Here is a 14,620-nt window from a genome sequence, read left to right on the forward strand (position 1 = left end):
TTGAGGTATTCGGCCAATCACAACGCACTGGATAGCTGGCCAATCAGAGCACACCTCGCTTTTCAGACCGATGAGCTTTGTAAAAATCGACGCGTTTCAGAAAGGCGGGGCATAGAGGAGAAACAATATTGTACAGTATGTGGAAAATAATGTGTTTTTGAACCTTAAACCGCATAAACACATTTCATTACACCAAATACACCAAATAATGTTCTTTTTAGCAGCATCATATGACCCGTTTAATAGCAAAAATATATTATTTTTTTCAACATTTTTTTTTCTAAAAACTAAAGCTTATTCTAAATGCCTCAGGTCAGTGTGGATATCTTCAGAGGCTTCCCTGATGAAGAGAGCATTGTCAATTACACACTGAACCAGGCCTACCAGGACAACGTCTCAGTCTTTGCAAGTGAGTAATCACTGGATCTCAAAAAAGTTTTTGTGAAAAAAAAGTGATTGTAACAAAACTTGTAAAGTTCCCTCCCAAATCTAAACAAAGAAATAAACATTTATATTTTGCTTAGAAAATGAAATAAACAATTAAGCCATTTTTATGACTATTACGATTACTTGCCTATGTGTGTATATATATATATATATATATATATATATATATATATTATAGACAGTCAGACACATATAGATACATAGATAAACAGATAGATCATGCAGAAAGTTCTCATATTTTAATTCATGTGAAATTTAATTCTTTCATTAATTTTTAATCATGTGAAAATTATTAAATTATTATTTGTTGTACTGTATTTTAATAAAATAAAGTATAAACATTAAAAAAATTACAGTCTAAAAACAATGATCCAAGGCACATTTAAAAAAACTACTACAAAGGCTTTATTCAACTATTTCTGTTTCATAATAGAAAACATTTAAAAATAAATGTTTAATAAAACGAAAAATAAAGGGCTGCAAACCCACTTGTTTCAGCCACAAGTGCCTTCCTCAGTGTTCACTGTTGGTACTCTTTTTAAAAGTTTTCTATCATGAAATGGCCAGTTGAAGGATTTTTTTTGAAGTTTGCATTGGATCATTGTTTTGGATTGCAATTTATCCCTGCCAAAGAGCACCTTCAAACATATCTAACAGAACTTCTGAGCATACCATATTCTTCCTTGTTTTTTATTAAAAATTTATTAAAAGTCATGTAACTGTAAATCTTTGTATTATTTATTGTGATGAGAATCATCATTGAAAATATGTTTAAATATGTGCATTTATTGTGATGAGAATTTGGGGAGATAAAATTGTCCTGAAGATAATATCACAATGCAATGAAGGCTTAATTTTTTTATGTAAACGATTTTTCATGTGATTTTGGGGTGAAATATGACTCAGCTATTTCTTAACAAGGTTGAGAAACTGACCCATCCATTTCCCATTAAAACTACATTTTCATTGTCATACCTTAGTCATACCTTGTTAAATGTAGCCAGTAGCCATATGTTTAATCTGTGCTTCCTCTCTAGGTGTGATTTTCCAGACCAATAAAGATGGATCTCTGCCACCCCATGTTATGTATAAGATTCGACAGAACTCCAGCTTCACAGAGAAAACAAATGAAATCCGCCGAGCTTATTGGCGCCCTGGGCCGAACACGGGCGGCAAATTCTACTTCCTTTATGGTTTTGTGTGGATCCAAGGTATGATAAGAAGACTTAGCAGGAAGTTGTCCTTTCCCAAAAAATACAATTTGTAATCTACTTTAGCTGTGAGCACTTTAAAGTTTTGATTTTATTGGCATTAAAAGATTTAGCTTTCATCTAGAGAGTGGTAGTCTAAACCTCTGAGCGTTAGTTCTAACATTTGTGCAAAATTCTTTACAAAACTGTTGACAAAGCAATAAATCGCTCGCTCTGAAACAACATCCGCAGAGTACTGAATTGTCATGGGAAAAGTGGTATGAATTTGATGTTTTATTCAAAATGAAAGTTATTCTGGTCAAATGCGTACCTGTTTATGTATGGCTTGGTGCAACAGTCAATAAAGTGCTGGCTTGGCGTTTCTGGAAGCTGCACTTATTTAAGAGCTCAGAAAAGGCAAGAGGATCAAAGCTTTCCCACAGCATAAAGCTGCTGTGTTGTAAATTCAGCTTCAGCATGTTTACGTGATGGGGTGTTGACATTTCCCATGTTTCTTCCTCTTTTAGATATGATTGAGCGGGCAATCATTAACACGTTTGTGGGCCATGATGTTGTTGAGCCTGGAAACTACGTGCAGATGTTTCCCTATCCATGCTACACTAGAGACGAGTGAGATTGATCTTTACTTTTGTTGTATATTTTGTGTTCATTATTTTTTCCGTCTGACTGCTCATAGCCTAAAATGCTGTGTTTAAGACCTGGTGAATCGCAGATGTTCAGTTGCATTGCGTTAATGCAAGTTAATGCACATTATGGAGTGGTATCTGAATGATCTCGGAGCCAGAAAGAACACAGATGCTTATATATATATAAAAAAAAAAAACATCCCTCGCTCTAGGCAAATTCACACAAGCTCTGCTTCCACTCCGCATTAAATTTGCAGATGACACAGCATTAGGCAGTCTCCTTCAGGGGAAAGAGGACAATCATAGACTCATCTTAGGGCAGTTTACTTTGTGCTGTGATGCTTCTAAAACTGTTAAGACCAAACAGATGTTGGGTATATTTTAGAAAAAAAACCTTAATGTGTGTTACTACTATTAAAGGAAAGCCAATTTAGAAAATCTTAAAGTGTAAACATCTTGGGTGTTATGGATTTTTGTATCATTTGCACGTTTGGAGACAATACTGTAGGGGGAAAAAAGCAGTTGAAGAGAATTCCAACCACTGCAAGCAAACTTTTAGGTATCCTTAAAAAGGGTGTTCTAAGTATCTCAGAAAGAAAGAAAGTAGTTACAGGTGCTTGCATATTAGGGGTCAGTGCTAGTAATGACAGTGCTAGTAATGAATCAACTTGTGGAGGTGAGGAGTTGTAACAGATGTTTCCATTTGCAGTTTCCTGTTTGTTATCGAGCACATGATGCCTCTCTGTATGGTCATATCCTGGGTCTACTCTGTGGCCATGATGATCCAGCACATCGTAGCAGAGAAGGAGCAAAGACTGAAAGAGGTGAGAGAATAGACTGAACTTTCTTTTAAAACAAACAAATTCCTCTGCTGAGAAACTGGTGTCACCAACAAACTTCAGAGAGATCGAGAGCGGTGCCATGGTTAATGCAAGGTGTTTTTCCACAGGTGATGAAGATGATGGGCTTGAATAACGCAGTGCACTGGGTGGCCTGGTTCATCACAGGCTTCGTGCAGCTTTCGATCTCAGTGACAGCCCTCACTGCCATACTGAAATATGGCAAGGTCCTCCTCCACAGCGATCCCTTTATCATTTGGCTCTTCCTTACAATCTATGCCGTCGCCACCATCATGTTCTGGTACTGGAGCCATAATATGATTTTTACTTGCTCACTACCTGGTTTCATTCTATTTACATTGTTTTTTAACAAAGAAAAGTAGTCCAAAAGTTGTTAATGTTATGTAAATGTTTTCTCCACTTTCTTTTTGGGAAGTTTCCTAGTGTCTGTGTTATACTCTAAAGCCAAACTGGCTTCAGCATGTGGAGGAATCATCTACTTTCTGAGCTATGTGCCATACATGTATGTGGCCATAAGAGAAGAGGTGGCTCATGACAAAATCACTGCCTTTGAGAAGTGTATAGCGGTATGAAGACATCCCATGAATCCTTTTCATGTTCCATTTTGATAGTCTATTGATCTTCAGTAAACATTTCTCATAAGTGATTCTTCCTCTGTGTGTGTGCAGTCCTTAATGTCTACCACAGCATTCGGTCTGGGATCGAAGTACTTTGCCCTGTATGAAGTTGCTGGGGTTGGAATCCAGTGGCGCACTATCAACCAGTCACCTGTAGAGGGCGATGACTTTAACCTCCTGCTGTCTATGGTTATGCTCACCATTGATGCCATTGTATATGGTGTGTTGACTTGGTATATAGAGGCTGTGCATCCAGGTAAGCTGCAGTGATGTCATTATTGTGCAGTGCAAGCATTGCCTACATTCTTGTTACACATTATCAAAATTAAAGTATATGCTTTTGTTTTTTTTCATAATTTTTTTTTTCTATCAGGAATGTACGGACTGCCCAGGCCATGGTATTTTCCCTTGCAGAAATCCTATTGGTTAGGAAGTGGCCGCATAGAGACGTGGGAGCGGCCATGGGGTGGCGGCACCAGGCTGGGCGTGATGGAGGAGGACCAAGCTTGTGCTATGGAACACAGACGCTCAGGTACACTTTGTTCCGTATCCATCCATCCATCATATTATCAGCTTGCACTCTTTGTTAAAGTTAGCTTTGTTTTGTGAATAAATAATGTAATTTGTTGAGAGATTTTTAGGCATGTTACTAAATTTATGTCTGTTTGTTGCTTAGAGGAAACTCGTGGAATTGAAGAAGAACCCAGTCACTTGCCGCTGGTGGTGTGCATAGACAAACTGACCAAAGTCTACAAGACAGGCAGCAAACTGGCCCTAAACAAGCTGAGCTTAAACCTGCATGAAAACCAGGTTGTCTCCTTCTTGGGACACAATGGGGCTGGCAAGACCACCACTATGTGAGTGTTAGGATATTGTGTTTCTTAGTGTGTGTTAGGGTGGTTCTGGACCCATACTGTGCTTGTTATTGGCTGACAATGGCACACTACAACTGTAAAAGTGGATGTATGTATGAAACTAATGTGTCCTGCAGAAAATTCATTTAATATATAATGAATCTCTTATAGGTCTATACTCACAGGACTGTTTCCACCCACCTCTGGCTCTGCCACCATATATGGCCATGACATCCGCACAGAGATGGAGCGTATCAGGCAGAATTTGGGCATGTGTCCCCAGCACAACGTTCTGTTTGACAAGCTCAGTGTGGAGGAACACCTGTGGTTCTACTCGCGTCTGAAGGGCATGGCTGAAGAAGATATCCGGAAGGAGATGGACAAGTGGGTTAACATACTCGCATTTTGCCAACACTTTCTCAATCGTACCCATACCTGAGTTCATAAAGGCTGTGTGTTGGAATTCACAGGATGATAGAGGATCTCGAATTGTCCAACAAGCGTCACAGTCTGGTTCAGACTCTGTCTGGGGGGATGAAGAGGAAGTTGTCAGTGGCAATTGCGTTTGTAGGTGGGTCCCGGGCTGTGATTTTGGATGAACCCACAGCAGGAGTCGACCCGTATGCCCGCCGAGCAATCTGGGACCTCATTCTTAAATATAAACAAGGTGATCCTATCATTACTAATCACACAAACAGTACTGTTTAAAAGTTTGGGGTCGATAATTTAAAAAATTTATTTAAATTATTAAAATTAATTTAAAAAAAATCAGTTTCCAAATATATGATCAGTCCAAAACTAGAATCTGTGTGTGAGCAGGTCGTACCATCCTGCTCTCCACTCACCACATGGATGAGGCGGATTTGCTGGGAGACCGTATTGCCATCATCTCTCATGGCAAACTCAAGTGCTGCGGTTCCCCCCTGTTCCTCAAGAGCACATATGGAGATGGCTACAAACTTACACTTGTCAAGAAACAGAGTGACTCACACACTGCAGGTATATGTGCGGATCTTCTCATTTGTGGACTTGCACAATTTCAATGATTAATGTCTGAGATGGCATGTTGGCATTGTGAGTTTGAGTCCAGCTCACGTCATTTCCCTATTTGATAACCTATCCCCCCCCCCATATATATATATATATATATACAGTGGGTACGGAAAGTATTCAGACCCCCTTAAATTTTTCACTCTTTGTTATATTGCAGCCATTTGCTAAAATCATTTAAGTTAATTTTTTTTCCTCATTAATGTACACACAGCACCCCATATATTTATTTTTGTATTAAAATATTATAAATAAGGGTTATTAAACTAAAACTATTTTTTTTTAAAATATTAATTGAAATAATGCTGAAATAAATCTAAATGTTAGATGATGAAAAACTTAAACTAAATTAAAATTTGAAATGTTGTCTTTGAAATAAGTTGATGCTGTAAAATTAACTGAAAAATAAATAAAATTAAAACTTAACTAAAACTAAAATAAACTAAACTTAAACAGTAATATAAAAAAAAAGCACTTAACACCATTACTAAAAATGTATCTAAAATTAAAATGGAACCTGAAAATATAAAACTAAAAGCTAATTTGAAAAATGTATAAAAGCTATAACAGTATATAAATAATAATAAAATAACATTAGTCTACATGTATAAAATCGTTTATCACTTTATTATCTAAATCTATTGGTAAATATCTGTTTTACAATGTAAAATACTGGTCGTTTTTTGGTGAAAAATTTGTTGTATCTGTTTTATCTCCGTAATCTTTTTTTATATGGTTCTTCTGTTCCTCATTTCATTGTTTGTTCCTTTAAAATATCAAGCGAGCAGATGAAAAATCTCCTAGTTTTTCTTCTACCGTTTCATCTGCCATGACCCAACATCATGTTTCTGTTTGTTCTTAGATCAGTCAAGCCAGTCTCCCGCCTCTTCGATATCTCCATGTTCAGAGAGCAGAGTGACACAATTCATCCGTCAGTACGTTGCCTCCTGTCTGCTGGTGTCTGACTCCAACACTGAGCTCTCTTATGTCCTACCGTCTGAGGCTGTCAGGAAAGGCTGTTTCGAGAGGCTGTTTCAGGTACACACAAACATTTTAGACCACTGGAAAAACATAATCTGATATCAGTAAAAATCTTTAGTAAATTGAATATGAGGCGTTCACTGATGGGCACATTGTGTTGGGTGTATTTTCTTCAGGCTCTGGAACAGAGTTTGGACAGCCTGGCCTTGACCAGCTTTGGTGTGATGGACACCACACTGGAGGAGGTCTTTCTGAAGGTATCAGAAGAAGATCTGTCACTGGAGAACAGCGATGCAGGTTAGATGGTCAGATAGATCTGTTGAAGAATGCTGTAGAGATGCATCTAAAGCCATGAAATTTTATTTATGGTTCACATTTCATATGTATCCCTCTCGTTTTCTCTGTCAGATATGAAGGACTCTCCTGGTGGAGCATCAGCTGGGAAGCCCTCTAATCTGTTAGGAGGGCCGCAGTGTGAGGGGGCACCAGCTGCTGCCGTGATCCGGCCAGAGATGGAGCTCAGTAACCTGATGATGTGCTCCAGGCTGAGCCCAAGCCAAGCGTCCCTACAATCCGGTTCTTCTCTGGGCTCAATAAGAGGGGATGAAGGGGGCCTTTATTCTGACTTCTATGGAGACTATTGCCCACTATTTAACAATGGCCAGGACCCTGATTCAGCCAGTCTCAGAGGTCAGGAAAATAGCATATAAATTATTATTATTATTATTTAATCAAATTAATTACATTATTATTTTATGATATTAACACATTTATAAAATTAGACATTGTAACTGTTTCATTGTGCTGTGTGATTTCTAAAAACTCAAAAAAAAAAAACTGAATGCATTAACGTTTATTAAATATTTTTAAATGTTTTATCCATTGAGAGCCATAATTATCTACTATTACTATTATTATTATTCAGTGTTTGTCATTTTATGTTATTAGCATAAATTTATTCATTTATTCAGTTTTTATTATGGTCTGTAAGAGTTCTAAAAGTTCTAAAAAAACTGAACATTCAAAGCTGATTAGACAGTTAAACATTAATTAATTATTAATTACAGATCATTTGTAAATATTTTTTAAATGTTTTATTAAATGAGATAACCTAACATTTATTTAATAATTTATTTGTATTATTATGCATTTAATTACTTGAAATTTGTAGACACTTTTCTTCATTAATAGCTCAGTTGGTAGTTTGTAGACTGTAAAGGACCAAACTAGGAAACAGCTCTTTTTATAGTTATACCTTTAAGGCTTTTAGAAAGAACATTTTGTCTAGTGCTGTTTGCCACCTCTGGAAATTTAAAGCGGAAGTCTGTCAGAGACAAATGCATCTCTGAAAGGCCTGGAGGTAACAGATAAAGATAAGATGCTTACTTACCACTCCGTGTACTATATACCCTCTGTGCTCCAGATGAAGAGTCCTCACCGGAGCGGACCATACAGGAGGGCCAGGGCAGCTTTAAGCTTGAGGGCTGGTGGCTGAAACTCCGGCAGTTTCACGGGCTGATAGTGAAAAGGTTTCACTGTGCGAAGAGGAACACCAAGGGCATTTTCTCACAGATCCTGCTTCCTGCTTTCTTTGTCTGTGTGGCAATGACTGTAGCTCTATCTGTGCCTGAGATTGGTAAGAAGGACACAGAGCAGTTGAAATGGGATTGTTGTATGTGCTGTTTTTCTAGTGAATGTAAGGATATATAGATAATGTATGGGATATAAAGGTACATATTATGGTAAACAGTTTATATAGCACTACATTTTTGCTGGAAATTCGATGGAAAAATGTTATATACACTACGTTTTAAAATTTTGGGATCAGTAAGTTTTGACAAAAATGAACTTTCTATTCATCAAAGTATCATGTAAAAAAGGAATCATGATTAATAAGGAACATTGATAAGAAATGTTTCTTAAGCACCAAATCCGCATACTAGAATGATTTCTGAAGGATCATGTGACACTGAAGACTGGAGTAATGGCTGCTGAAAATTCAGCTTTGCCATCACAGGACTAAATTACATTAAAAGTTGCTTTAAATTGTAATATTTCACAATATTAAAAATTATAATAATATTACACAATATTGCTGTTTTTACTATAGTTTTTATCAAATAAATGCAGCCATGGTTGGTAGGTGTCCATAAGAAACATCTTTCAAAAACATTGAAAATTCTGTTTTTCAATGTTTTTCATTATTGTGTATACAATATACATTTTAATTGATAAAATTATAATTCATATTAAATATAATTTAAATAATCCAATGAAATAAACATTTTCCAAATGAAAGTTGGAGTACAAGCTACTAACAAAGAACCACTAACTCTCAATTAAACTAATTTAGATGGCAAAATCTTTTTAACAATATGTGAGATTATATAATTTAATCAGAGCAGTGTTTATCAGTTTATCTTGCACAAAAAAAAATGCAGATCTTAATTAGACCTAAGTGAAGGATGTTCTGATGGTCTCTCTTTGGCTCTTAGGTGACCTTCCCCCCCTGATTCTGTCTCCATCTCAGTATCACAACTACACACAGCCTCGTGGAAACTTCATCCCTTATGCCAATGAAGACAGGCTTCAGTACAGGTCAGCCACAAGGTCATTGTACAGCAAAATAACACTTTAAATATCTACAGGCTTCTTTTGAATTGTAATGAAGACAGAAATTTTCTCTCTCAATCCCTCTCAACCTTTCTTTGCTCCAGGAGTAAACTTTCTCCAGATGCCAGTCCACAGAGGATTGTTAACACCCTGCGTTTACCCTCTGGAGTTGGTGCGACGTGTGTATTGAAGACTCCCTTCAACAGCACTCTGGACCAACTGGCCCAATCCCTGAATCCATATGCCAACAACTCCAAAACCCTGGCAGCCCGCTACTTTGACTCTATGTGCCTGGATTCCTTCACACAGGGTGTGCCTTTGTCAAATTTTGTGCCCCCTCCACCCTCTCCTGCCCCCTCAGATGACCCAGATGCACATTTTGAAGATGGCCTTTGGAACTACACTGCTGCTCCTCCCACTACTGTCCGAGGTCAGAGTTTACAGACTGGTGTATGGTTAAATGTGCTTGGTTTTGTTTCAGCAAAGCTCAGCACAAAACTGATCAAATGTAGATACTCCTGCACTTTCACTTTAAATTCACAATTTAAAATAATAACAGTTTTTTTATTTTAATAAATTTTAAAATATAATTTATTTCTGTGATGGCAAAGCTGAATTTTAAGCAGTCTTCAGTGTCACATGATCCTTCAGAAATCATTCGAATATGTTGAATTGGTGCTTAAGAAATGTTGAAAATATTTGTAATGCTGTATATTTTTGTGGGAACAGAGTTTTTTTTTTACAGCAGTGTAAGAACAATATAAATACCTAACACTATAATTAAAGGGGTCATATGATGCGATTTCAAGTTTTCCTTTCTCTTTGGAGTGTTACAAGCTCTTGGTGCATGACAATTTGGGGTTTGAGAGAGGCGGGGCATAGAGGACCTACAATAATGTACAGTAATGTTCAAAAAACACATTATTTTTCAAATAAAGCATGTCAACATATTCTGTTACACCAAATACACAAAATAATGATCTTTAAAATAGCATCATGACCCCTTTAATATATAAAAATTAATATTTGGTTTAATTTAGCAATTTTTAAATCAAATATATTATAATTTTTCTGGACTAAAATTAGATGTCATTCTAGTAACTGAGTAAACTTAAATAAATATAACATGATAAAACTAAATTTAATACACATTTTCATCAGAAGACAAAAAACTATGACTACAACAAAAAATAACACTGACTGGCAGCCAAGAGATATAAAAGAAATAAAAATAGTGATTGATACTGAAAGTTATGCACCTTTGGATATGATATTAGGAAAGACTGAAAATAACTCCTGCTGACTATTGCTAAAAGTAAAAAATGCATTTCCTTGCATAATGTAGATTATTCTAAAACATCCTGGGTGCCGACTCTGTCTTTTTCCATTAAGCTGTGCAATATGGATTCTTCCACTCATTTGTTATTGCTCCTCTCACCTTGCTGTGCTCCCACAGAGATGGCAACGTCTCCCCCGACTCTGCCCTTGAGCATCCGGGAGCCGGTACGCTGTATCTGCTCCATGCAGGGCACAGGCTTCTCCTGCCCCAGTGGAGTCGGGGGCCGACCGCCCCTCATGAAGGTAGTAACCGGAGACATCTTGGTGGACATCACAGGTCGCAATGTGTCAGAATATCTCCTGTACACCTCTGATCGTCTCAGATTACACAGGTAATCTTCTGAAAGGCTGTCAAAAGGGGTGATATCATATTTTAGTGAATTTACTAATTGATTTAATTCATTTCCTAATTAATTTCCTAGTAGTAACATAGCAGCCAAGATGGCTGTTTTTTTTCTACTGTACCTTTAAGATTTTATATAAAAAAGTATTGCATGTGAAATGCTTACTCTGAATTTGTGGGTTTGCTGCCAGGTTCAATAAAGTTTTTTAATGAGCGTCTTTGCAATGCCAGCAAAGTGATGGAGCAGACCAAGTTGTTGAATACTGAATATTATATATTAATATATAATATTATATCATATATGAATATTATACAATATATATTAGCATGTTGCTATGTTAACGACTCTATTGATTAAATTTCATTGCTGAAAATACTAAGTATTTTTGGCAGAATGTAGAGTATATCTTGAAATATGTTTATTGTTTTTACCCTATTTGTAATTCTTAAAGCATAAACCTCCAACAAATGTTAATAAATAAGTACTATCTTATGCTATTTTGTTTTATTTAGGAAATTTTGCTATGTTATATGTTGCTATGCTAATAACACTACTGATTATTTTTCAGTGTTAAAAATACAAGGTATTTTTCGACAGAATATAGAATATGTTTTGAATTAAGCTGATTGTTTTTACCCTATTGGTAATTTATTAAGCATAAAACTCTTATTCTTAAACTCTTCGTCTTATTCAGACCAAGTTGCTGAATACTGAATATTTTGTAATATGGTACAATATCATTGCCCATTTGTAAATGTGCTAGTGTATTCATCACCACATCACCACGAACAAATGATTTCAGAACTGTTTGTGCAGTGCAATTTTGATTAATGGACTTGTTGGACTGACTGGACGTTTTGGGTTTTGAACATACAAATTAATTATATAGGAGTTTATAAGTATATGTATATGATATTCAGAATATGAGTCCTTTAAAATCGCTTCGTAACAGAAGTAGAGACAGGTCTTTTCTTCCGTATTGTGAAATACGTCCGAGTTAAACTGATTATCGAAAAAGAATCTACGGTGATCTTGTTTCAATCCATTGGTTGTTAATTGGATGGAGGCAAGAACTTTTTTTTTTTTTTTTTACAAGAACTCAAAAACTTAATGATTTTTCTCATATCCTGTAGATATGGAGGCTTTACTGTAGGAAACATTCAGAAATCTGTCCCAGCATCCTTTGGGAGAAAAACTCCACCCATGGTGCGCAAAATAGCAGTGAGGCGATCCTCACAGGCAAGTCAGAGCATCCTTACTCTTTATAGCTGATATATATTTTGAGCTAATATTTCATCATAAGTTTAATGTTTTTGTCTTCCTCTACAGGTGCTTTACAATAACAAAGGGTATCATAGTATGCCCACTTACCTAAATGTCCTGAACAATGCCATCCTCAGAGCCAATCTGCCCAGTAGTAAAGGAAACCCTGCTGCATATGGTGAGTCTGAATTAGCTGCAGGTAACTATCTAGGAAACATTGACTGAAAACTTTGATTGACTATGTTGTTTCTCTATAATTGTGCACATTTCACAAGTCATTCTGTTGTTTTCTTTCATGAAGATTGTTTAATTGCACTAAATATTCTGTTTGTGTTCACAGGCATCACAGTGACCAATCATCCAATGAACAGAACCAGTGCCAGTCTTTCTTTGGATTATCTGTAAATCCTACTCTCCTCTCTTCTTCCTGTTCCAACCCTCGAACACTCATTGCTTATTTCTGATTTCATATCCGCTCTTCATCTTCTTCTAGGCTCCAGGGCACTGATGTGGTTATTGCCATCTTCATCATTGTAGCCATGTCCTTTGTGCCAGCAAGCTTCGTGGTCTTCCTGGTAGCAGAAAAATCCACCAAAGCCAAACACCTGCAGTTTGTCAGTGGATGTGACCCTGTCACGTACTGGCTAGCAAACTACATATGGGACATGGTAAGATGAAGGAGAGACTATGTGGGATTTGGGGCTTATTCACAAACAAGAACAGTCCTGAGGGCTAAAATGGTTTTCTTTTGTCCTTTCTTCGTTAGCTGAACTACCTGGTTCCAGCAACGTGCTGTGTCCTAATTTTGTTTGTATTTGACCTTCCTGCGTACACATCACCTACAAATTTCCCAGCAGTGCTCTCTCTCTTCCTCCTTTATGGGTAAGCTCTTTCTGTATGAAGACTCAATCAGACAGTGTGACAGTAAATACAGGTTTTTTTTTTAATCGGTTTTATTCACATTAAATGTGACAATTCGCTCTCTCTTTCTAGCTGGTCTATAACCCCCATTATGTATCCAGCATCTTTCTGGTTTGAGGTGCCCAGCACAGCTTATGTTTTCCTCATAGTCATCAATCTCTTCATTGGCATAACAGCCACGGTGGCCACTTTCCTCCTACAGCTGTTCGAGCGTGACAAGGTAGGTCAGACAGAGAAATTTTTATCACTGATGGCATGGCATGTGTATAAATAGGGAGTTTTTTTGGTGTTTAAATAGGTAACTAATTTACCTAATATATATATATATATATATATATATATATATATTGGGGAGCTACAAATATACTGTACATTTATTTGCAAATGTATTTTTGATGTATTATTTTGATGTCATGCTCTATTAAATAAATGATTTAAATGGTGGCCTGTCCCACCTCAAGTGTTCTTGATCTTTTCGACTGTATCCAATTATTAAAATAATTTAACAATATAACATTTTATCACTAATATACTTTTGATTTTGATTTTTTTTTACCTCACAGGATCTGAAGTTGGTAAACAGCTATCTGAAGTCCTGTTTTCTCATCTTTCCCAACTATAACCTGGGTCATGGATTGATGGAGATGGCCTATAATGAGTATATCAATGAGTATTACGCCAAGATAGGTGTGTTTATGCGTTCTGCATCTCAGGGCACTGTTGATGACTGTTCTTTGCTCTTTTCAGATGGTTAAATGCCTTTTCTTCCCTGCAGGCCAGTTTGATAAGGTGAAGTCTCCATTTGAATGGGACATTGTGACACGGGGACTGGTGGCAATGACCATTGAGGGTTTTGTTGGCTTTCTCATTACAATTCTATGCCAGTACAACTTCCTCAGGAAAGCCCAGTGAGTGTGATTTTGTATACAGTATGTGTGTGACAGATTAAAATGAAAGTGTTCTAAAGGTCACCGTTTTCATCTCGTTGAAGGAGAATGCCTGTCAACAGTCAGCCAGTTGAGGATGATGATGTTGATGTGGCCTGTGAGAGACGCAGAGTGCTGAGGGGAGATGCTGACAATGACATGCTGAAGATCGACAACCTAACCAAGGTCAGACACTCCATGACATTTTAAAGGGGTCATATGATGCGATTTCAAGTTTGGAGACGCTGTGTGTTTTGTTGTGAAAGCGAAACTACTTTGTTTGGACTTCCAAAAGAGGACATAACTAGAAATCAGTGGTTAAGTTGTATTTACAACACTGTTCCAGAACAGTTCAACCCAACTATTCGTGTGTGTGCAACGCATTTTATGGAGGACGAGAACTGTTTCCTGATCCTGGGAGAGTAGCCTACAATGCCGGTGTTCTTGACTCTCAGACTGTAAGTTTTTTATATATAAAGAATTTGCCACTGACGATTCAAACGAGAGTTTTGAGCAGTGTAGAGTAGCGTTTGTAGTTTGTCATTTCTCCGATCACAAATGCAGACATG

The 14,620-nt window shown here is 36.9% G+C and overlaps 1 protein-coding gene across 4 annotated transcripts in view; it reads left to right on the forward strand.

Moving 5' to 3' along the window:
- Positions 1-14,620, forward strand: part of abca2 (ATP-binding cassette, sub-family A (ABC1), member 2) — a 71,838-nt gene that overhangs the window by 44,380 nt on the left and 12,838 nt on the right. For all 4 annotated transcript variants that reach the window (XM_016541607.1, XM_016541608.1, XM_016541610.1 and 1 more), the window contains 28 exons: positions 313-409; positions 1,485-1,658; positions 2,165-2,267; positions 2,994-3,108; positions 3,234-3,424; positions 3,560-3,710; positions 3,813-4,017; positions 4,135-4,293; positions 4,438-4,618; positions 4,787-4,999; positions 5,086-5,282; positions 5,435-5,614; positions 6,528-6,703; positions 6,823-6,943; positions 7,055-7,336; positions 8,070-8,282; positions 9,142-9,244; positions 9,364-9,689; positions 10,716-10,929; positions 12,075-12,180; positions 12,271-12,382; positions 12,545-12,605; positions 12,698-12,872; positions 12,971-13,086; positions 13,198-13,345; positions 13,689-13,812; positions 13,901-14,033; positions 14,117-14,237. In XM_016541607.1, the coding sequence (XP_016397093.1) occupies positions 313-409; positions 1,485-1,658; positions 2,165-2,267; positions 2,994-3,108; positions 3,234-3,424; positions 3,560-3,710; positions 3,813-4,017; positions 4,135-4,293; positions 4,438-4,618; positions 4,787-4,999; positions 5,086-5,282; positions 5,435-5,614; positions 6,528-6,703; positions 6,823-6,943; positions 7,055-7,336; positions 8,070-8,282; positions 9,142-9,244; positions 9,364-9,689; positions 10,716-10,929; positions 12,075-12,180; positions 12,271-12,382; positions 12,545-12,605; positions 12,698-12,872; positions 12,971-13,086; positions 13,198-13,345; positions 13,689-13,812; positions 13,901-14,033; positions 14,117-14,237 (4,497 nt within the window). The remainder of the gene's footprint in view (positions 1-312; positions 410-1,484; positions 1,659-2,164; positions 2,268-2,993; positions 3,109-3,233; positions 3,425-3,559; positions 3,711-3,812; positions 4,018-4,134; positions 4,294-4,437; positions 4,619-4,786; positions 5,000-5,085; positions 5,283-5,434; positions 5,615-6,527; positions 6,704-6,822; positions 6,944-7,054; positions 7,337-8,069; positions 8,283-9,141; positions 9,245-9,363; positions 9,690-10,715; positions 10,930-12,074; positions 12,181-12,270; positions 12,383-12,544; positions 12,606-12,697; positions 12,873-12,970; positions 13,087-13,197; positions 13,346-13,688; positions 13,813-13,900; positions 14,034-14,116; positions 14,238-14,620) is intronic.

Source organism: Sinocyclocheilus rhinocerous, unplaced genomic scaffold, assembly GCF_001515625.1.
Source record: "Sinocyclocheilus rhinocerous isolate Xijiao unplaced genomic scaffold, SAMN03320098_v1.1 scaffold3595, whole genome shotgun sequence".
Classification (NCBI taxonomy): domain Eukaryota; kingdom Metazoa; phylum Chordata; class Actinopteri; order Cypriniformes; family Cyprinidae; genus Sinocyclocheilus; species Sinocyclocheilus rhinocerous.